A 24,380-nucleotide genomic window follows, 5' to 3' on the forward strand; every position below is an offset into this window, starting at 1 on the left:
TTTTGATTATCATGTCCTCTTAACAGAGATCAGTCTATTGTGCATGAGATAATGCAGATAATAACTCCAGGTGGGTGGAGAACGGCTTTACCTTGATATCAGTGTCATGAGTCTAATTTTTTTTTATAAAACCCAGTAACTATACTGATCCGACCCAGGATTTGATATCACGACCTCGGGATCTATAGCCTTGAAGATAGCCACTAGAACAACAAGCAGTCGTGTTATGATGCAACTACCACATAAATAAAGGTGACGTGGGATTAAATAAAAAAAGAACACAAATAATTAGACAATTTATTGAAATAATAAAACCTTCATAAAATTACACATAATCATAAGTTAAATATCGTAAAATTCCTGCGAGCAGAGACTCCGTCGCAAGTTTAATGGAAACTCATGCTTAAATACATCTAAAAAATATATATATAACAAAATTGATATCTTTTTAGAAATAACATCACTAATTCTATTTGAAGTAAGTACCTATTTATAAAATTATACCTTTATATTTTTGCTAAAACTATCATCAGAAGCATGTATTTTCTGAAATTCTACTATTCGTATTTTTATACGAATTTATTTGGCAGTTCAATGGAATAAAATTAGTTTCGTGGCAAAATGTTTACGTCACATCAATCGTTTCATTTTAATACGTTGTACGGTGTAATTTGTTTTTTCAACGTATACTCTTTGTATGTCTAACTGAAAAATATCGTAAGCTTATGGCGGGAAATGTCAAAATAATGACATTTTTTTTTTCTTAATTTACTATTCTTAGCTAAAGTATCGATATAGAATTATTATTTTATATCAAGGAACTCTGTCCCTACCTACTACAGCAAAAATAAATTACATCTTATTTATTTTTAAAATATCTAAAATTATAATGGAACTTGTGATATAATTTAAACTAATATAGCTTATTATTTATTTCATAGCTAAATAAGAAAGTTTTATAAGATAGCGGTAGTTTATAAAACATTTAAAAAATATGCTCTCTTTGATATTATTCGAATTAATGATTGTTATTTTTGACAATTATTTCACAGATAAAAAATATAAATTTATTCACATTAAATAGTCAATTATGTGTTATTTTAATATGACACATTTAGAATTACAATTCAGTTTCGACCGTGAATTAAATTAATATTATTTGAAATTAAAAATTGATATAAAAATATAGATTAGCTCATGTTATTTCTAAAGATATCATAATGCCAGCTCGCGTGTCGTCTAATCATTTAATGTAAAAATGTTTCACATAAACATTTAAATAAATATGTAACTTATTAGTTTTTATCAAAAAAAAATCTAATTTGGCATAATATAATCTAGTTCTAATAATTATCTAATACATATTTATGTGAAACATTAGCCTTCGGTCTATACTAATACACTTCACAACATTTCATTTTGTTCAATTTTTTTTTCCTATAAGCAAATAGCATAGACCCTATGCCACAAAGTATGTTAAATCTTCTATCATATTTCAGCTACTAACATAACATATATTTGGTTCACTTACAATGAATTACCAACTATTGCCGTCTGTTTTAAACCACACATGCCATAACTGTTTTTGGAGCCGATTTTAATAATTTTCAATTAGGTCTATAATTCGAGTCGAGATGGCCCAGTGGTTAGAACGCGTGCGTCCTAACCGATGATTTCGGGTTCAAACCCAGGCAGGCACCACTGAATTTTCATGTGCTTAATTTGTGTTTATAATTCATCTCGTGCTCGGCGGTGAAGGAAAACATCGTGAGGAAACCTGAATGTGTCCAATTTCAACGAAATTCTGCCACATGTGTATTCCACCAACCCGCATTGGAGCAGCGTAGTGGAATATGCTCCAAACCTTATCGTCAAAGGGAGAGGAGGCTTTTAGCCCAGCAGTGGGCAATTTACAGGCGCTAATGAGGTATTTAATAGTGTTTTGCTGTTTTCAGTATCGAAAGTTTTTGTTTTTAGTGAAACGACCCCAAAAGTAGATATGGGTTAATACGATATGGCATAACGCTGTATTTTTTAAACCCTTTTAGTGATCTTAAGCTAGGTGATATACGATTAAGGAATCAAGTCAAGTTGCAAAAAACCACATGTTTAACTTATGACTTAAAATCCACTAGCAGAAATTTATGCATGAGACAAAAATATTCTTAGATCACATAGCTGAAAGAAAATTTAAAACAAAATAATAATAGCATTGCACTAAATTAATTATGGAATTACTAATATTCCTATTTACCCCCCTTTTTAAGCTTATCGCTTGTGTTAGGAGTGGGGACGACAATAGCCCAAGAGTTCAGGATCGATTCTGCGACTTTTTACATCGGTAGGCGGCCCGTAAACCGTTTCGCTATTGACGCTTCGAACATTGATGGTGTTAAGAATGGTTTATGCTTTTCACAGTCCCAGTATCTAAGTTCACATTGGCTCGTCTGCTTACCAGCTTAAAACATCTCTGAATTGACAATAATAGTGAACCAAATGTAGTTAGTTAAATTTTTATGGAATGGATTCAACATTTATCACATGAAAGTGCATCAAGGATAAATAGCTTCTATAATATTTTAAAGCGATAATATTAAAGAGGTAAACATGAAAATGCACTCTAATAAGTCAATTATAAGATTCACATTCGAGTATCAGAATTATGATTTATTTCTAGATTCTAGAAAATATTCGTAGATCAATCTTGAAGCTGCAAAATGGATGTTGGAAATAATCATTGATAGTTTTGTATTTATTTTCAAACGTACAAATTACTGGACAATGCATATATGAAATTTTAAGTTGATTTCGTTGCTTAGTAAATTGAAAATATTATACATCAGATAGCTTACTTGAACTATAGTTTAACAATTTAAACATTAAATGTCATTAATTATGAGGACTATCAAAATACCTCCAAAACCATACAATATTTCAATTCTATTGTACACAATCTCTTCAATAGAGTATATGCTATCTCTTTTCAACACACACACACATGAAAGAGATAGCACTATCTGTGTACAATAAAATCAGTGACAATAACTCGAAGAATAAAAATCGTTGACAAATTTGAATGTGGAACGATTTGTTTTTAAATGTATAATATAATAACGTATTCAATTTATAATTATCACAAAATATTTAATATTTTAAGAGACTTGCTTAGTTATTTTCAATTTATCAATTGGTCGTACATAGAAGCTTTCAAGATCTGAAATTCTTTAAGAAGTATGTTTTTGATAATCGCATTTGAGTTTTAACAATGGAGTTGAGTTTTAAGGACAAATATTATTCATTCAGATATTTAAAATTTTTGGTACCATCCGTAAATTTTGTCGACAAAAACAAAAAAGAAGGAATTATTTGCATTGCATATTAGAAAATGTCTTTTTTATTTTTAATACACGTCACACGGCACGGACTTCATCTCCCACCACCCTCGGTGTGTTTGCATTTTTGTTTGAAAAAATTTACGAATATACAATCAAACACATCCAAAAAACTTTAAAAGGAGCCGTAAGTAAGTACATTCGATGCGAGTATAGATCTGAAATGTATCAAAAGAAGTCAAGAAGGTACCAGTTCCTCTGTCGGCTGTCAGACGACGACTACGAGCGGCAGGTCTCGGATCATAAGGAGGGCGGAGGCGGCGCGCGCGACGCGACCAGCGCGCTGTCCAGGCGCGGCCAGTCCACGTACTCCGCGCCGTGTCTGCGGGCGCCGGCATACTTTATTGCTACGCTCGTGGCCATTGTTTGTTGATGGTACAAGGGACATAACGACTTAGTTTCCAAGGCTGATGACGCATTGGTTATGTAAGGAGTGTTTAGCTTTACTTACAGCGCCAATGTTTATGGGCAGTGGTGACCACTCACTGGTCGGTGGCATATTTGCCGTTCACTTGCTATGACATTAAATAAAAAAAAAAAAAACACGACCGGAGATAAAACCCAGTAAATTTCTTTCTGGTCCGAGCCAGGTCGTCGGGTTCCTTATGTAAAGAACATCCTTATATGGAGCAGTCTTATAATTGGTTACTAGACCGAGTCAACACATATTTATATAAAATAAAGTTTACTTGAATATGAAAGACAACGTGGCCCCGACGGCGGCTCCCCAGAACATGAGGTAGAGCAGCAGCTCCGTGTTCCCACGCGTGGGCAGTGCAGCACTCGCGCAGAACATCGACACCGCCACCAGCAGCACCGACGGGAACTGAACCGAGACAGGAATATGAGAGCCTTAACTAGCAAATGTACACTTTTTTCTATTTAGTTTAGTGTATATCTTTATATAATTTTATGTTCCAAGTCGTATATGTTTGTATGTATATAATTTTATACGAAATGGTTCTAAACAAATCTCAGCAGGCTTTTATTACGATAATTTGAAAATTATTTTTTAAATTCACAATTCCAAAATTTATGGTTAACCTATTTTCCCGTCTACTGTTCTTAAAAAATAATGTCAATATGATTATAACAGATAACAATACTCACTGTTAAGTATTTCCAGTCTCTATGGCGACGTAGAGGGCAAAGGGCCGTGTTGCCCTCGCCTTCGACTATGACATACTTGCCAAGGAACAAGTCCAGCGAATCCTATAAATAAACAAAATCACAATTTACATTATTCAAGGAAACTCTTTTCAACCAACAATTATTTCTTCTAATTCAAAAGTGAGCAACTGCAACTGTATTATTTTCAATTCAAAATCAGCGAATGAAAATCGAAATTTGCAAAATTCATGACAGTCTTTTACGACCTTTTAACTATTGGTAAGTTACCTTGCTGTTCTTACTTGAACATCAGACCTAATACCTTTCTTCTTAACCTTAACTGATCTTCTGGAATGTTCTACAGAAGCCTAGAACTACTCTTATAATACCTTATAAATAAATTTACAGTACCTGTCGGAAACCGTCACTGAAGTTATTCTTGTAGTATCTGGTGAGGGAATTGATCCCGTCCCTCAGCAGTCCGAGACGTGTACGCTTGCCCGTTCTGGTGAAATCCGTCTTCAGGGCTCCCGTGCCTGAATATTGAGTTGATATCATATCTGCATGATCCGCCCATACCTATAACAGAAATGAGAGATTGTTTCTTGGCGGTAAAAAAATTTATAATAAGTATAGTACAGCCCTAAACAACACCACATCACCGGGTAAACTTTCATGTTTCAGAATGAAATATTAGTCAATAACAACAAGATGAAATTTTTAACATTTACTTCACATTTATATCTCATTTTTATATAATAGATAAGTCGACCTTTGGAGCTAATATTATGTAGCTTGTGCCTGTAAGTACACTGGCTCACTCACCATTTAAACCGGAACACAAAGTCAAAAATCTTTATTCAATATAGAAGTGTTTACACTTGCTTATTGATTGTCAAAAATCTACCACCGGTTCAGAATTTAGCACCTCGGACCTGAGAAGAACCGGCGAAAGAAACTCAGCGGGATATATATATTTATTTTTTTTAACCATTTTCCATGTACAATGATAATTATATTTTAGTTATTTGAAACAGCCTGGAGGCGATCATTTCATTCCCAAGGTGTGCAGTCAACTAAAAAGTCACAAAAATACTAAGTATTGCTGTTTTGCGGTACAATATCTGATGAGTGGTACCTACCCAGACTTACACAAAGCCTTACCTCTGAGTAACAATATGATAAACTTAGTTTACTAAATAGAAACTCGAGTAAGTTTAAATAGCTGTTGGCAAAATTTAAGATTTTTTTAATGGATTGTTGAATCTTCTAAGTTAACCACAAATACAAATGGTAAATAACTCACAGAGTTAAACAATTCATCCAAATGTGGGTTTTGATCGTCAGCGGTAATCACCGCCAGCAGTCTTAGCACAGCACTGAGCTGTCTCTTGGCTAGGAGACTTTGTACAACGTTGGTTCGATCCAAGCAGTCCACGCAGTTTGTACGGAAGACGCCACTTTGACGAAGTAGAACCGTACCTCCTCGGGATAGGAAGTAACCGAATTCAGTCTGTAAGAAAAACGACGAGAATTAGTTTCAGTAGAATTGATGATTGTTTGGGTTAGTGATAACCAGCCTTCTGGATCATTTTTAGCGCGAATGAAGTCAAACTGACTTTACGTCTAACGGACGCCGCACTCTCCATCGTCTCTTTGCAGTTAGTTGCTTAGGCGAGAAAAAAACGGCGGCACTTGGACTCATACTAACACGTAACGATGACATATCTCTCTCTCTAAATAGTGCGTGTGTGCATTGCGTGTTTTATGCGCGTGTGTGCGTGCGCGCGCGTACCTGCTCGTGCGCGACGCGGTCCATGAGCACGGCGAGGCGGTCGTAGCGCATGCCGCGGCACTCGGCGTGGAAGTCGAAGGGCTCGTAGCGCACGGCCGGCAGCGCGGCCGCCGCCACCGCCGCGCGGTAGCCGCGCTCCAGCGACTCCTCCTTGCCGTGCTGGTCGATCTGGGGACCCGCGGGTACGTCACTCACTGGCCTTACTTCACACTCTTATAAAATGCAAATTGCTGTGAATACAATTTGGAAAAATATGGAATTACCTATTTTTTTTTAATAAAATCAAAGACTCTTGTAGGGAAACGTAATTGAATCGCCACGTTACACGTTAAATTTAACGTACAACCACAGATTCGGAATGTATATTCTACAGGAAAAAAACCAGAACGAAACTGAGAAGTTAACCACAAATTTAATACAAAGCCCTTTTAATGCCATATGTCATGTATGAAAACAATCAAATATGAACGCTTATACATATTAAATATTTCTTTTGAGTTCCATATAAAAGTTTCACAATAGAAAAATAACTGAAAAGTTAAGTCCAAACAAACGAATGAACGAATGAAAGATTCAATATCCGTTCGGTCCTAAGCTCAAAACAGATACGAATGAAATCTCACCAAATTAAGCAGAACTTGGTTTCCATATTTCTGGAGCTGATCTCTTAAATGCCTGGTGTAAGCGGCGACGTGATCCTCAGACGAAAGCGCCATCGCCGGCTTGTACTTGAGGTTTGGGTACTGGGTCCAGAACAGAGGGATGGAACCTCGGGTCTGGACAAAGGATGACTTCTCCCCTCCACGCTCAACTATTTGCTCGGTTTCTACGAAATTTGCTACATTGCCCTGAGGGAAAACATATTATTCATTTAATTAAAGTCATTATTAATATTATCTTAAGATTTAATTCTAAAATATTCGAAACATAGGAGCTAACGTTATTATATTTACAAATAATTTTTGCAGTTGAAACTCTTGAACCTTGGAGTATTAGTGCAAAAAACCTTCATTAAAGATATAACATGGGCTGGTCAATATTTTGCCTAGATCCGCATATTATCTAAGATAGTATGTCTCTTGTGCCTGTAATGACACGGCTACTTAAGGACCTACAGTCCCCCCCCCCCAAAAGTTTAGAATGAAACATTAAGTACCTCTCAAAGAAAAGCTTTCCGACAATAATTTATATATCTTTTTTTTAATTATTTTAACAAATGATATTAAGATAAGAATTAATAATCTATGAATCTGGAAGTGATATTTACTCTTAATCGACATGCTTATCAGATTTTTTTCATAGAACTTATTTGTAAATAAGTTGTAATTGTGTGTATTTTTTTAAACAAAATAAGATTTGATCACCAGCCTATTTTGTCAAATTTTTCTTCACCATCGAGCACTAGAAGTATTATAATCATTAATACTTAAAAACTCAGTGAACCCTCCTAGGTTTCAACTCGCAATAGTCGGTTAAGAAGCACTAAAAAGTATTTATGCTCGATATTAGAATGGTATGTTATGTATGTGGGAATGTTAGGTGTGTGATTGGGAGGTACAATGTGTAAGAGAGAGACAGCATGACAGAGAATTATGTAGGTGTGAGCGAGAGGGAGAAAAAGGAGACCCGATGCCGGCACGACGTATTTAAGTTTAACGTACTCTTTTGTAAATTCGAAACAAACAATATAAATTGTGGATATTTCGTGGTTTCCTTCAACCCTACATCCCACATGTATATGGCTTACTAACCTGGGCATCGATTCCACGCATGAACAGCCTCGTACCAGCTCTGTCCACGCTCCGCCGCGACACCAGCGACCACGACAGCTGATGACCATTCACCGTCACGCGGTTAATTGCCACAACTAACTTACTCATTAAGGAATTCATACTATTTGAAGAGAATAATATCATATTTAGATAAATAAATATTTTAAGTAGTAAATTCGATAATCCTTTAATGAACAGTACTTCACTGTGTAGGATTTAGTATAACACGCACGTGACTTTGTGCGTGTTCGTGTGTCTGTGTGTATGTTTAAATACAGTCGCACTTCACTTCTCCTTCACTCTGATAAAATCTTATGGGACACTATCTTCTCATACAAGACCGGATTCATGGGAGAATTGACATTGACAACTTCCAAATTCCTAGTAATTTCATGGAGAACCCAAAAATAATTTGAGGTTAAACTTAAGCGGCGATTCGATAATCGAAAGGTGGCCGAGAATTCAGACATGTTTCGTTCGATGGGAGTAAGAAAGAGAAGGAAAGAGAAACAGAAAGAGAGTTACATATTTAAAGAAGTTTCACTTCAAGTACAGTTCCGCATACGCAGTTATTACTTTTCATCCACCACCTGACTTCAACTCAGGACCTCAGGAACTATACCTTATTCAACCATTCGAAGTATTTAAAAAGGATACAGCCCTGAATGATCGGCAAAGCAAATCTCGCAAACTGTTGGTGGGAGTAGTCTTTGAGGAGGTGACCATTCCAAAGGAAGCGGGAGTCCGCACGGCTGGCCAGCGACATCTGGAAGTTAGACCAAGCTTTTTGAATTTAGTAATGTGCTGGATTTTAGGTTACAAGTTCCTGTTCAAAACAAACATCGGTTAATTTTACTGTCTGGGTAGATACCTTCTACAAATTTGTCAATAAATATTTTATTATTCAAATACTAGTTTTTTTATTTTCTAAAGAAAGAAAAAAAATCGAATGAAAACACCAAAAAATATAAAACACCCTCCGAAAACTAATAATGAATATATGTGTACAGTATATGCTATTTCATTACATAATATACTTCTAAATGGCATTCTGGTAAATCCAGAACTTCTGATAAAGGACAATAACACAAAGTATGACAATACTTCTTATTATATTATGAAGATAATACAGAAAGTGTTGCCATAACTTTTATTTTTTATTAAATATAGTATCATTGGAAAGTTCTTGACCAGAATTTGTACAAAGGTTCCATATAGCAATAATTAATTTCTTGCGATAAGTTTTCCGAGCAATTCTCGGCGGTCACATAGTGAGTGATTGCTAGTTAGTAGTATTACCTTATGGAAATCTGGAGGGACCGAATGCAATCTCTGCATTGTGTGCGTCAAATCATATCCATATGAGAAATATATACCAGGCGTCTGTAACGCCAACTTGAGCATACGTTCATAAGTATTATTATCTTCTATCTAAAAAATAAAATAAATAATTAGTTTGGTTTCATTCTCTCTGTATATTTTACTTGGTGGTAGGGCTTTGTACAACCCGTCTGGGTGAGTACCACCCACTCATAAGATATATTATTAACTCCGCCAAACTGGAATACTTGGTGTGTTTCGGTTTGAAAAGTGAGTCATTGTAACTACAGGCACAACGGACATAACATCTTAGCTTCCAAGGTTGGTGAAGCATTGGCGACGTAAGATTTTAATTAAAACTTAGCTTCCAAGGTTGGTGGAGCATTGGCGACGTAAGATTTTAATTAACATCTTAGCTTCCAAGGTTGGTGGAGCATTGACAATATAAGATGTTAATATTATTACAGAGCCAATGTCTATGGGCGTTGGGTGTCCGACTAGATAAATAAAAAAAATTAAAATCACAAACAGAACATGGTCATAGTACAGACTAGATACGATTTGTTTTTATTCATTGTAAATCAACTTCTTCTATAAATTAAATATTGGAAATATTAATAATAAAATTTCTCCAGCATATTATGTTTTCATAAATACTGTTATAAGAAGAATTAGTGTGACTTTCCGAACATCATACGTCATTCTGACAGGTGGCTTTTAAATTCATTCTTTTGTTTTTGGCGGGAGGCAGCGCGAAATACGGTCAGGCGTATCATTGTTAAACTGTTGTAATAATATTAGCAAACCAGAAATTAATTACAGTATTTTGTTATTAATTAATTATTATTTTATATTCATGTAATTAATTTATTAAAAGTAAATTTGTTTTATTAATACTATATTATGTTTTGGATATATGAATATAACGTACCTGTTTATTGGTCAAATGATTGGTTGACCGTGAGTAAGGTATAATATCTGTGCCCGCCAGTTCATATATATCTTGGCCATTTATTTTGCCTACCTGTAATTAAAGAAAACATTTATATACCTAAGGTAGCCAATCAAACTGTACACTCTTATTCTTGATTAGTAATAAAATAGATTAATGTGATTTATTAATTGTACAGTGAATTTTATTAACAACGTTATATATAGGGATGGGCTGAAATTCGTTTTACATTCGGTTTTAACGATTTTTTTACAGCTTGAACTTAAATTCGACATTCGGCCGAAATTCGGTTCAAATGCCGAACTTTCGGTGCAAGAAAAGAGTAAAATAACATACCTAGTTTGTTCTTGCTCTTGTATTATCTATCTAACACTCTTTGACCATGAGTAGGAAAATGAGGTTAATTTTAGTAGGAACGAGTAAACCATAAAAATGTGATGTTATGAGATTTCAATAAAACCATCATACAAAAAGTAGTTAAACTCTACAATATCAGTATCTAGGAGGTTATTAATATTTTTGAATTTTTATCACATTGTAAGTTAAGTTTCAACTTGTACTTCACGGCGTGTCACTCTCGAGAAAGCGTGGCGAAATTTAACCGAAGTTTTTACCGACCAATTTTTTTTATTTTCACCGAATCTTCGGCCGAATTTCGTCTTCAGTTCAATCCACATTCGGCCCATCTCTTGTTATTTTACAACTAGAAAATACACATATCCTAAAGTTTAGGTTTCTAGCTTAGTCCGCAGAGAAGATACAGGGGTTCGAAGTTGCCCTGATTAATTTCAAGAAAAGCTGTGCGAGACTTAGCTACTGTACCTCGAGATATGTGCAAAGTTACATGGTAATCGGTACTCAAGTCTGTTAATCTAATAAAGATATATATATATATATATCCTTCTTTATATGTGATATTATAATTAAATCACTCACCAATATCCGATATTTAGCAACGACTAAATATAATCCTGATATGAGTTTAATGGAACCAAGGAACCCACATACTGGTTTGTATGCATTTGGAGGTATAGGTATCTTCACTGCATTTATATCTGAAAGGATTTTACTTGGTTTAATTTTAATCTATACTAATATTATAAATAACTCTGTCTGTTTGTTACTCTTTTTCGGCCACTAAACTGAATTTGGTGACATTTGTTATGAAGCATACTCGAACTAGGCTCCTGTTTTTTTTATCTAATACCTAAAGTTCAACCCCGTAAAACAGAGGATGACTAGTATACAATAAACATTTTTTTTTCAATAAATACACAGAGGAATGTAAAGATTCATCTAATGGTATGTGGTCATAACAGTTATAATATTGACAATGTAAGCAATATTATCTAACAAGAAAATTAAGCAGACAATAGATAAGGCAAATTAAATTAATAATAATAGCTGAGATGGCCCAGTGGTTAGAACGCAAGCATCTCAACTGATAATTGCGGGTTCTCGGCGGTGAAGGAAAACATCGTGAGGAAACCTGCATGTGTTTAATTTTAACGAAACTGCCACATGTGTATCCGCATTGGAGCAGCTTGGTGTAATATACTCCAAACCTTCTCCTCAAAGGGAGAGGAGACCTTAGCCCAGCAGTGGGAAATGAATAGGCTGTTAATGTTGTTGTTGTAAATTAAAAATAATGATTTTATATCACTCATCTCATTAACTTTTGATTAATTTATATTAAAATGGGCCCAGCAGTGGGAAATTTACAGGCTGCTAATGTAAAAAGAATGAACATAGTCATAACAATTTAAAATGGACCACCCAATGGTAAGTAGGCATGCAAATGGAGTATAAGTATTAATGTTGGCAGTATAACCACCCCCTCAGGGTGGTTCTTACCCATATGGGCTTGCACAAAATCTCTATTGTAATGTTAATTGTAATATTTAAAAAAGAGAAAATATGAGTATAAAAATATTCATAAATAGCTGTGAATTAATAGGATTGACCATATTTGACAGTTTCCTAAGAGTTTCAGCCTATCTACAGTCCATTCCGACAAGAGGAATTGAAATTTATTTTAAAAAGGGAGGACATTGAATTAAAGTAGCAATGCCTCAAATGAATTTAGAAATTACTAATATTCCTATTATAACATTATTACATCCCTCCTTTCAAGCTAATCACTTATGTTAGGTGTGGGACAACAATCACCTAAGGGGTCAGGATCAATCCTACAACTTTTTAAATTACTAGGCAGCACATAAACCATTGATGCTTGTATTTAACTAATGATATCATTGGTTGTAATCTTGAATATAATCTATGATATTTATTATACATTCATAAAAGAGTTGCATTTTAAATGTTGACAATTGTTATCATAATTTTATAATTACTTATTTTATTCTTACTACTCTGTTGATTAGATGTACTAATCAAGAACTGTTTATAGTGCATAATAGCAAATCTCATGGAATATATATGTTAATGTTAACTCCTTTTTCAATTGAAATAGGCTATAGTTAATATAATTTATAGTCTAATTAGAATTTATTCCTTTTAAAAAGTCAAAAAATATATATTACCTTTAACAGCTGTCTCTCCAGTAATTCTATCGATCACCAAAATTTCTGTTGGATTAATTGTTGGTTCAAAATAAAACTTATCAGATGTTGTGTACCTGAAATCCATTATATTACATAAAATAAATGTTTCGAAATAGTTTGCGACTCAAACCATATGTTATTTGACATTTTAATTTTATTAAATTAAATATGATCCAATTTTGACACTAATCAAACAATGTGTACGAATTACAAAAACGGTGTGTCAATCGGTTTTTATTTTATATCTATGTAAATAATAATATTTCTTATTCAAAAGACATTAAATACATAGTATTAAGATTCATGATAATTGATTCAAAAGCATGACCAAATCTAATCATTATCAAGTGAGTCTTGTGATTTCAAAAATATACTAATGCAATTAGCTTCCAGCACCTCAAAAATTAAAAAGAATATATGTACTTACAACTTGATGTCGTCATGAATTAACAATTGATCTGCCATCTTATATAAATTTACGTTGTATGCTCTTAGTTTACCTATATCATAGCATTTGCAATATAAACCCGAGGAACTCGAATAAAATTATAAGCATTACAGGTAGTTAACGATTAAAAGTATGGAAATTACAACACGAAATGATTAAATGTTCAGAATGACAATTTGATATTTGACAATCTGTTGACTGTCATATTGACAATAGAAACGATATGCGAATTTTTAAAGCGATTTAATTAATTTATAATAATTTTATAAATCCTGTTTTCGAAATAGAAAATCAAATTTTTTGAAACCTACATTTGAATTAATATAAAATATTTTCATAATGACAAATAAGTACAAAAAGCACTTAAATATTGTATAGTGCATATAACGAGACACTATTTTTCAAGTTAATTATAACCTGTATGCCATACAGTAATATTCGTAAACATGTGTTTTTGAAAGCTCACCTAACCTCAAACGCCGTACTATGATGAGTGTATTTTGTTTATGAATTATTTAGTTAATTTAGTTTATAAAGACTATCAAAATGGAAGTAGAAGGTTATCCAGGCCTTATAAAAACTATTAACGATGATGAAGAAGTTGAAGATTTCTCAGAGGAATCCGATGTTGAGGAAGAAGTAAGACTTTTATTCTAATCGACTTGTGCTTCTGTTATTGTATGAACTTTACATAAAAATGATAATTTTGTCAAATTTAATTTTATTCGACATGCTCTTAATACTTTTATTCCAGTAAGATCATAGTGAAAGACAGATATTGTGACAAAAATGTATGTAGTCGAAAGCATAGGTTTTTTAAAAAGTACATAATAAATTCACATATGTATCTACGAAAAATTTATATAGTTCAATTCTTAAACCTATATTATTATATGGCACTTATGCTTGTATTTTTAGTATCAACCCACAAAACAAAAGGTGAAAAGGAAAGCAGACTTCGACCCACAATTCAAGTTTGTCTCTTCGGTTGAAGAATACAATAAGGTAACTATAAATATTGTTTTATCACGTTAGAATAAGACAAATGAATAAAATATAATATAAACAAAAATTAAGACAGACATCTTGATTGAATTCGATAACCAGTCAAAATATTGTTATGTCACACATATTCATTAAGTGAATCTAGAATATTCTGCTAGATATAACTATTAAAAAAAATTAAAAATGTTTATTTAATACATACAAAGGGCTTAATCTATAACAAGTTAGGAATCAAAACCTAGTAAGTTATTTGGTAAGGACTAGCACTTGTGTAAATATATAGTTAGCAATATATAATTATTTACTTCCAGTAAAACAACAGACTTAATTAATTATTTTTGTAATTAAGTTTATATTTTATATTTTAGGATCCATGGGATGATTTACAAAAATATGTGAGGAGAAATGTAAAGAGGACACTCGATCAAAAGATAGAACTTAAAAGAGCCGAAGCCAAAGTAAGAGGCAATGTTGACGTGGACACTGATTCAGAGGCTGAAGCAAAGGGTGAGATATATATATTTTATTGTACAAAATTTGTAACTGGACACTTAAATGGACCATCTAATGATAAGTGGATAACACTGCCCACAGACATTGAGGCCATAATAAATGTTAATCATTCCTTACACTGCAGATGCATCACAAACCTTAAGTAACTAAGATGTTTAACTGGCTCACTTACCTTTCAAACTGCAATATAAAATTTACTGCTTGGTGGTAATGAATTGGTGGTACCTGCCCCAACTAATTTACTTACTTTAAAAAGTATTTATTATAAAAATATTATAAATACAGAACTGAGTCGATTAGGCATGCTGCTCTTAAATAATAATATATTGAGCATGGATGACACGTATATCTTCAGTTGCGATCAGTACTCAGGATACAGTGGTATTCTATAATCTAGCACAAGACAAATGTAGTGCTGCTTGGGCAATCTAAGGATATAGTGTTTATCTAATGCTAGATTTGTGATTACAGTTCTCATCAAGTTTTTTGTAGGAAAAAACAATGAAAGAAAATCAATAAACAAATTTTATTCAACCCCTATTTTTATTTATTAGCAATGCAATTCCCCTTCCTTTGCTAAGATATTTATTAGTTGATGTAGAAAAATAATTATTATATATTTAAATTAATATATTTAAATACTTTATAAACTCAGTACATTATTAAGTGTTTTAAATGCAACACAATTTAAAATACAAATACTTGTTCTAGATGTTGATGTGGATGAATTGGAAATATCAGATGATGAACTGAAGAAAGATGAAATCAAAACAAAAGAGAAGAAACTGACTAAGAAGCAAAAACAGAAACAGGTATGATTACTCTTATTTATTTGTACCTATTTGTATTTTTTAAGACTACTGAAAAAGAAGCCCCTTAATCGGCACTCTTTGCTGGATAGTCGCCGACTACGAATGCCGCCGAATAGTCGGCTTTACCGACTAGTCGCCAACTAATCGAAACATCTTTTATAGATATTTTAATTATGGGATTTACATTAAAAATAAATTTGATCAGATGGGGATTCAAGCAACTGATGCCACTTAATTCCTAATAATTAGCATGAAAAATCTGAATGAAATTGTTAATATGGCAGTTAATTGCTGCTATAGAAATATATTAGCAAATTAAATATCAAACTCAATTATAGTTTTGAAGCTAATATTTTTTTCGTGTAGGAACTAGAAGATGAAGAAAAAGAAGGTACCCGAATTGAATGTGATGAAGACTTCTTCGAAGAACCTCCAGCATATGACGAGCAGGCATCCTTTTACATGATGAACCTCTCACGTCCATTACTTAAAGCTATTGGAACCCTCAATTATGTTCACCCCACACCTATACAAGCTGCTACGATACCCATCGCTTTATTAGGTATGTCTAACTAGGATTGCTATAATAATAACTATTGCCTACTACTTAGTACTACATAACTGTGTAGGGAAGGTGCCTACCTTCCCTAATGGCAAGTTATGAAAAAAAATATGCTCTACTATATAATTTCTCTATGCATATATTTATTTGGTAGTAGCATGTTGTGCAAGTCTGTCTGGATAGGCACCATATTCAACCGCCAAACAGCAATACTTATTATTTTTGTGTTTGGGTTTGAAAGGATAGTAAGCCATAAGCCAGTGTAACTACAGGCACATATTAGTTTCCAAAGTTAGTAGTGCATTGGCTATCTAAGGAACGGTCAACGGTTCTTACGATGCCAATGTGAGATCCACTTGACCATCAAACTACCTTAGATTAGATATAATTCCTCATTACTATAATTGTAATATTAATGAAAGTTATATATATAAAACGGGACTTTGATTTATTATAATCTCTAGTGTTTTTGTTTAAACTGAAATGTATTTGTTACCAGGCAAAGACATATGCGCGTGCGCAGCCACCGGTACGGGTAAGACAGCGGCCTACATGCTGCCCATACTAGAGCGGCTGCTGTACAAGGCGGTGTCGGAGCGCGTCACACGAGTGCTCGTGTTGGTGCCCACGCGAGAGCTTGGGGCGCAAGTACGGCTTTCTTTATTATTATATACCTTAGCCGTTATAAGTATCTTTGTTCATCATAAGGGACTTAATATTTGTTGAGGCTTAATGTTAATCGCTGTTTTCGCGTTAGGGGAAGAAGAGGGGGGCGGGGAGGAAATGTTAGGTTCATTATTCCGGGATAAAAAATGATCTATGTGCTTTTCCAGACTATAAATATACCAGAAGATAATGTAGCTTTGTGCCTAATATCATTATGATCTGTTTAGCTGTTCTGATGTGATGTCAAACAAATATTCATTCAACCAAACTTTGCCATTTATAATATTAGTAGGATTCATTTATTAGTATAAAAATTAATAATATTTCTGTGTCCAGGTGCATACAGTTACTCGTCAGCTTTCTCAGAATACGACAGTCACTATTGGATTGTCTGTCGGAGGATTGGATGTCAAATATCAGGTAAGATATATTATAATAATAGCTATTTATTAATCTACCGTTTCTTTTTAATCCAATTTGTCTAAATAACACGAACATGTATTTGAACGTATGGCATTTTTCTTTTTATTCATATATGTAATCGGAGTGGTCACCACTGCCCATAGATATTGGTAGGAAATATTAATCTTTCCTCATATAATTGGAGACTAAGATGTTATGTCCCTTGTGTCATTAGTTACCCTTCTAACTACAACACAACAATAGTTAGTGTAACTGTTTTGTGGTACCACATATTATGATGAGTGTCATCATAATAAATCATCATAATGGAGTTTACTTGAATACTCATTTATCTTTAATTTGACAGGCTTACTAAGGTTAATAATACTCTGTCTTCACTCCCTAAACGCTATATAGTACCGTCAACATAAAAATGCCACAATTATATAAAAAAAAAAAATTAGCGCTACCCGTTGTAGTATATCGATATTAGTTATCAGCAATAGAAGTTCCAATGGCAGGATGGCTAATGATGAATAAACAAATTTGACCTTGAATACTAACTTGATTACCTTTGGTCAATATCTAAAATAGTCTGTGTGTCAATATTGATCCTTAAAAAATAGATGTTTCAAATATTTACGCAATTGTTATAAGGTTTTGAGAAGTGATATCAAAGCGTGATAAAGTAGTTAAGAACAGTTGTTATATAAATAAAGATATATTAATCATGAACTGTGTAGTGCATATAGAAGAGCTATTATTAAATTGCAGCGAATATGTATATCTGTATTCCTTCTCCGAACCGGTTGTAGTGTTTAATTTGATTATCAATAAGTAAATGTGATGCTTCTATATTGAATAAAGGAATTTGAGTTGAGTTGAGTTGAGTTGACGTTTGTCCATCTTCACAACTTATTTGAAGGAATATAGTACAGTTATGTATACTTTCAACAGGAAAGCGTTCTACGTCGCAACCCGGATATTGTAATAGCAACCCCGGGACGTCTTATAGACCACATACGGAACACGCCGTCCTTTGGACTGCATTCAATCGAGGTCCTCGTGCTTGACGAGGCTGACAGGTAAATATGCTTTACGTGAAATATATTATATGTTAAACGTTAATTTATATGATAGAATTAGTTAGGTCATATAATAGCTAGAATAAAAATTGTTATTTAATTTTTATATAGTCATTTTTTATTAATGGTGGTAATGGTGGTTGTGATTACTCCATGCACTGATTAAGCTCCATGTATTCGTTGAAAATCTACCAGAAGTATTAATTTTTTTACTTTATTATTTTGATATGTAATTCATCATAAACTTTCAGAATGCTCGACGAGTACTTTGCAGAACAGATGAAGGAAATTATCCGTCAGTGTTCACCGAAACGGCAGACCATGCTGTTCTCGGCCACCATGAGTGAGGAGGTGAAGGACTTGGCAGCGGTGTCACTTAATAAACCAGTCAAATTGTTCTTGGACTCGAATAAGGACGTCGCTTTTAATTTAAGACAAGAGTTTGTGAGGTATTTATTTGTTTTATGAATATCATACTTCCTTAATATATTAATTTTAATTCTTACTTAACGATTTGTTGAGAAAATACTAATTATTATAACAGAGATGTTCGGTATACATAGATACTCTTTGATAGCCTTCTGGCAAATCAAAGACACACATTTAGTCATAGACACTTGATGATTTTAAATATTCCTAACATATAGCACAGGATATACAACGGGTTATTAAATGCATAGGCGACTTTATCGCTATAGTATAATCTGTCTATGCTCTTTTAGACAATATCTGTAACAAGGAATAGCATAGTTTAAATTAATATATTACTTACCTATTTAAAATATCTTTCTATAGATTACGTTTTGATATATTTCGTTCTCATTTCATATAATTGTATGTCAGGATCCGCAAAGAGCGCGAATCGGACCGAGAAGCGATCCTGGCGGCGCTGGTCTGCCGCACGTTCCGCGACCGAGCCGTCATCTTCGTGCAGACCAAGAAGCAGGCGCACCGCCTGCACGTCGCGCTCGGCCTGCTGGGGGTCAAGGTAACCACGCTGGGCAGGAGATAATCCATGATGGTGGCCAATCAGGGGAGACCAGCCAGCTACGCAGGACGTATTATAGTGCACAAGTGTGTGCTCTAACACAGGTGCACCCACTATTCCCTGACTGAATCGATCAGATCGATGAAAAGATCGACGGCTTCACGTGTTTTTCGAGATGCTTAAGATTGTCACTGCGATTTTTTTTTGTCTTATGGCTCGGGGACCCTCAACCCGCAAATAAAATTATCAAAATATATTTTGGATCTGTGTGAACATAAGTTATATATAAATTCTTTGTTATTCAAACTAGTTACTAGACTAACAAGATCATCACGTTACGTGATAGTATTTTAGATAGTAAACATTTTTTAAATGTAATATAATTAAATTATTATTGATATTTTGTCATTTCGCCAGGTGGCTGAATTACACGGAGCTCTCAACCAGCCGCAGCGCTTGGACTCGCTGAAGCGCTTCAAAGACGAGCTCGTGGACGTGTTGGTGGCCACCGACGTCGCCGCCCGAGGGCTCGACATCCCGGGCGTCAAAACGGTTCTTAATTTCACGCTGCCCGCTACATTGGAGCACTATATCCACAGAGTAAGTCGAAATTAAATACTCTCTTCTTGGTCATATAAGAACTCGATATAGGAAGTTCTTAGTGATCTCCATTTTCCAGTCAATATATAGTTCCATTGGATAGCTTAGAACACCGACAAGTCTGGAGCCCCAGAAGTACTATTTAATACTTTTAAATAAAGTCATGTAATTTTTATTAACAGTAACGTTTGAGTTAAAGGTTAATTATCCCATGGTTTTGAAATCGAATAGATTTTTTTTTTATTCGAATGAACTGACAGATACTTGAATAAAAACATCCAAACGACTCTAAGCATTCGGTAAACTCATGTACCACCGGCCGGAGCAATTCCGATGCCGTAAAGGACTACCGAATCTTTTAAAAACAGTCGGAAAAGCCCAAAAAAGAAAAAAGTAAAATGTTTCGGATTATATAAACACGGCTCTGTCCGGTGGGCAGGTGGGGCGCACGGCGCGCGCGGGCCGCGCGGGCGTGTCGGTGTCGCTGGCGGGCGAGGCGGAGCGCGCGCTCGTCAAGGCCGTCGTGCGCCGCGCGCGCCGCCCCGCCAAGAGCCGCCAGGTGCCGCCCGACATCGTCGCCAAGTACCGCCACAAGCTCGAGCGCCTCGAGACCGAGATCGGTGCGCTATTACACTCTCCGCTCGCTTACGCCCGCTTACGCCGACACATCTCTCTCTTGTGACGCTACTCTCCACTCACTTATGCCAACAACATCTCTCTTGTGACGCTACTCTCCACTCACTTATGCCAACAACGTCTCTCTTGTGACGCTACTCTCCACTCACTTATGCCAACAACATCTCTCTTGTGACGCTACTCTCCACTCACTTATGCCAACAACATCTCTCTTGTGACGCTACTCTCCACTCACTTATGCCAACAACATCTCTCTTCTTGTGACACCACTCTCCACTCACTTATGCCAACAACATCTCTCTTGTGACGCTACTCTCCACTCACTGATGCCAACAACATCTCTCTTATGACGCTACTCTCCACTCACTTATGCCAACAACATCTCTCTTCTTGTGACACCACTCTCAAATCATATATGACAGCATGTCCCCTCTTGTGTCACTACTCACGACTCGCTTACGTCAACCTCTCTTCCTTTTAACGCTACTCTCCACTCGCTTATGCCAACACCTCTCTGCCCTCCATCGACTTATGAACCGAAATACTGCAAAATAAATTATTGCTGTTTAGCAGTAGAGTGACTGGTGAATCACAACCACTCTCGAGTAAAAATATTTTGTTTTTTCAAATTTGAAATTTGAAAAAACAACCTTAAAATTGGCTTCATTAAGAACTGCAATTTATCTGGAAAATATTTTTTTCAAAACATGAATATGGAAAGATTTTTCAATATTATTAAATTTTACTTGTTCATAATCAGGACCTCAGTAGAAATATAATCGTGCACAAATTCGATTTAATTATATTTAAAATTTAAATAAATGAAAACAAAATATTAAAATAAATACATTAAATAACAAGAGTGAGGAAACAATTAAGCGCCCTTTTAAAATACAGAAATAGTATAATCCCGGACATTGTTCATATATAAAACCTTATTACAGCTACGATCTTGGATGAGGAATACGCTGAGAAGCAACTCAAGAAGATGGAAAAACAAACAGCTAAACTAGAAGGCTCGATCAAGAAGGAAGAAGGTCCAACCGGTCCAAAGTTTGAAAGCCAGCGGCAGCATGACTGGTTCCAGACGCCTAAACAGAAACGAGAGGAGAAAGAGAGACTCGCTTTGACACTGCATCCTGGCAAAGGTAAGCAATTATGTTTATTTTTGTTTATTTACTAGGAACTCAAGTAGAAAATCTCTCGAAAAACTTGGCTTGATTAAATTTATCAATGAATTGACATAACAGGATTAATATTTAGTGTATTTAGTTTTTATTCTGATAATGAACCAGTTCCGCTAAATTATTCAAAAGATTTTTATTTTTTTTTTTAAGGTGGGCAATTACAAAAAGGCAAAGGCAAGAAACGTAAGAATGATGACGATTCCGATGATGATATTAATAAGAAAAAGAAGAAGAAGGTAACAAAACATGCCCCCAAGGACACGGCTGAGGAGAGAGTCAGGAGGGAAATGGAAAAGGTACATACATATATCTATGTTGCTTATATTATATACTAGATGTCAACCGCGGCTATGCTCACTTTTAAGGGGTTGTCGTCAGACGTTAGCCTTAAAAATACAATATTTATATTACCCGTGGCGCTCACGTTTGTTTCACTGTTGGCCGTGAAACAGCGACAGACAGGCAGATAGAGTTACTTTCTCATTTTTAATATTACCAGCTGTACCTGCGACTACTGCGTAATTTATAAAACACAAACTTCCAATTCTCGTTTTATCCCCTTAGGGGTTGAGTTTCGTAAAATCAGTTCTTACCGGATACCTATAACTTATAAGGATACCTACCTACCATATTTCAAGTTCTTCGCTGTTATAGGTTCTGAGATTTCGTTATTAATCAGTGAGTGGTATTTCGCTTTTGTATATATAGATGAGTACTGACTAGGTTTCAGATATAAGTTAACGTGCATAATAAATACTAATCACTTCAAAATATATTCTGTTTAACTAGCGTGAGAATTAAAAATAATACCAGTATAAAATGCAATTGTTCAAAACGACGTGTTCCTTTAACAAACTATCCTTACTCCCAGGGTTGTTTGCCAGTGGTATATTTACTAGAGTTATTGTTTTACTGTTAAACAATATAATTATCCTAAATCAAATATTACGAATACTTTCGGATACTAATTGGGTCTTAATATAAAATATATTTACATTTACAGGTAGCGTTATTACAATCAAGAATGGTTAAACGCAAGAAGAAGTTGCGAAGGATACGTACTATGGAAGACGATGACGACAGACCAGCTCCAAATAAGAACAAACAGTCTAAAAAACGAAAGAAACAAACGAACTTCGCTAGTGAATTCACAGATACGTCTAAAGCCTCTACTAAACGTTTACGTTACGATGCGAATAGAGTCCAGAAAGGTAAACCCTTGCAGAACGGTAAAGGGAAACCTGTGAAGGGTAAACCCAAGGGGAAAACATTTGGTAAACCGAAGGGACCAAAACAAGGTGCTCGTAAGAAAAATAAATAAATAATTTTGAAGATTTATTTGTGATTTTATTTTAATTTTCTGTGTTTTTATAAATCAACTATTTTGACAATTTTTAATTAAGCTTAAAAATATATGGATCAGCTTATCTGATGCTGTGATTTGAAGATTTACTTCTACTAGATTTACTTAAAGAAAAATTTATCAGACAGATGAATCAAAGCAAAACAGTTGTAAATTATACAAGTTTTGTTTTAATTATAATTGAAAAACTTAGTAGTGTTTTATTTTATCTGTTATCATTTGGCTCTATTGCATGGTTGGTCTAGTGGAATTTCTGGATTCAAACTCCAGGTCGGACAAGTAAAAAGTTATAGGATTTTTCCGTCGGAAGAGTCTAAGTAACAGCCCAAAGTTAGGAAGATGCGAGTGTGTACCGTGCCTCGGAGAGCATGTAAATCCGTGATTCTTGAATCTGGATCGGATGTGATCGAACTTTTTCACACGCACTTATGCACGTTTGAAATTAGCTCTCCTTTGAGATTAACCGCCATGACCCAAATCTATATGCATATAATTTATTTATTTATTTATTGGAAAAGTTACACCATCAACATATCACTAAGCACTTAAAATGAATATCTGTTGGGTAACATACAAAATGATACGTCTTTAAAGGTGTAAACAACATAATAAACCGAAGTATCTCTATTTTTCTTTTACAAGCTTTGTTAGTGAATTCTGAACTCAAATGTACTTAAATAAATCCATATAATTTAATTGTAATCTGGAATTGGAAGTTCAAAGTCAACCACAAATTCCAATGGCCTTTATAATATAATAAAAACTTTTAAAAAAGGAGGTATCGAATGCTGAGCCAAGTCTTAGGATCTGAAGATAGCGTGCGTTATCACGAGAAGAAGCAGTATTTTCAGGCATTTGAAATTGGTGGTTGTACGATGGGAATATAAATAGTCGTATTCCCTTAGTTATATATTTAAAAAAAATAAAAATCAGGAGCACTTTTCTTTTTAACATTTCCTTTATTGCAAAAATGAAATTTTAGCTAGGTTTCAGCCAATGTTCGAAAACTTCTATATTCTACCAATTGGAGCGGTATTTCTCAATTCAGTTTTTTATGTTATGTTAAGATAATTTGTTAAGATAATAAAAACATAAGATTTTATAATTAGATAAATGATCGAAAATCGAACGCATTAAATTTTGTCAGGTGTAAGGTAAATCCCCGATTAGTATTGTATTGTTGTTAGTAGACTTGAAAACCCGATGTT

The 24,380-nt window shown here is 34.5% G+C and overlaps 2 protein-coding genes across 2 annotated transcripts; one reads left to right on the plus strand and one right to left on the minus strand.

Annotated features, from left to right (window-relative positions):
• Positions 1-2,861: 2,861 nt before the first annotated feature.
• Sac1 (Sac1 phosphatase) lies at positions 2,862-13,547 on the minus strand. The gene is made up of 14 exons (XM_026634397.2): positions 13,333-13,547; positions 12,885-12,979; positions 11,278-11,396; positions 10,321-10,413; positions 9,369-9,500; positions 8,727-8,835; positions 8,049-8,164; positions 6,921-7,145; positions 6,298-6,465; positions 5,809-6,015; positions 4,914-5,081; positions 4,503-4,604; positions 4,082-4,218; positions 2,862-3,714 (listed from the first exon to the last, which is right to left on the minus strand). Exons 1-14 carry the CDS (start codon positions 13,368-13,370, stop codon positions 3,633-3,635), a joined length of 1,791 nt encoding a protein of 596 aa, XP_026490182.1. The 5' UTR covers positions 13,371-13,547; the 3' UTR covers positions 2,862-3,632.
• Positions 13,548-13,799: 252 nt separating this feature from the next.
• LOC113396469 (probable ATP-dependent RNA helicase DDX27) lies at positions 13,800-23,147 on the plus strand. The gene is made up of 15 exons (XM_026634408.2): positions 13,800-13,992; positions 14,272-14,358; positions 14,727-14,865; positions 15,583-15,683; positions 16,050-16,245; positions 16,745-16,893; positions 17,248-17,331; positions 18,271-18,398; positions 18,650-18,847; positions 19,242-19,386; positions 19,804-19,986; positions 20,426-20,606; positions 21,567-21,770; positions 21,960-22,105; positions 22,813-23,147. Exons 1-15 carry the CDS (start codon positions 13,900-13,902, stop codon positions 23,128-23,130), a joined length of 2,352 nt encoding a protein of 783 aa, XP_026490193.2. The 5' UTR covers positions 13,800-13,899; the 3' UTR covers positions 23,131-23,147.
• The last annotated feature ends 1,233 nt before the right edge of the window (positions 23,148-24,380 follow it).

This window comes from Vanessa tameamea, chromosome 25 (assembly GCF_037043105.1).
Source record: "Vanessa tameamea isolate UH-Manoa-2023 chromosome 25, ilVanTame1 primary haplotype, whole genome shotgun sequence".
NCBI lineage: Eukaryota > Metazoa > Arthropoda > Insecta > Lepidoptera > Nymphalidae > Vanessa > Vanessa tameamea.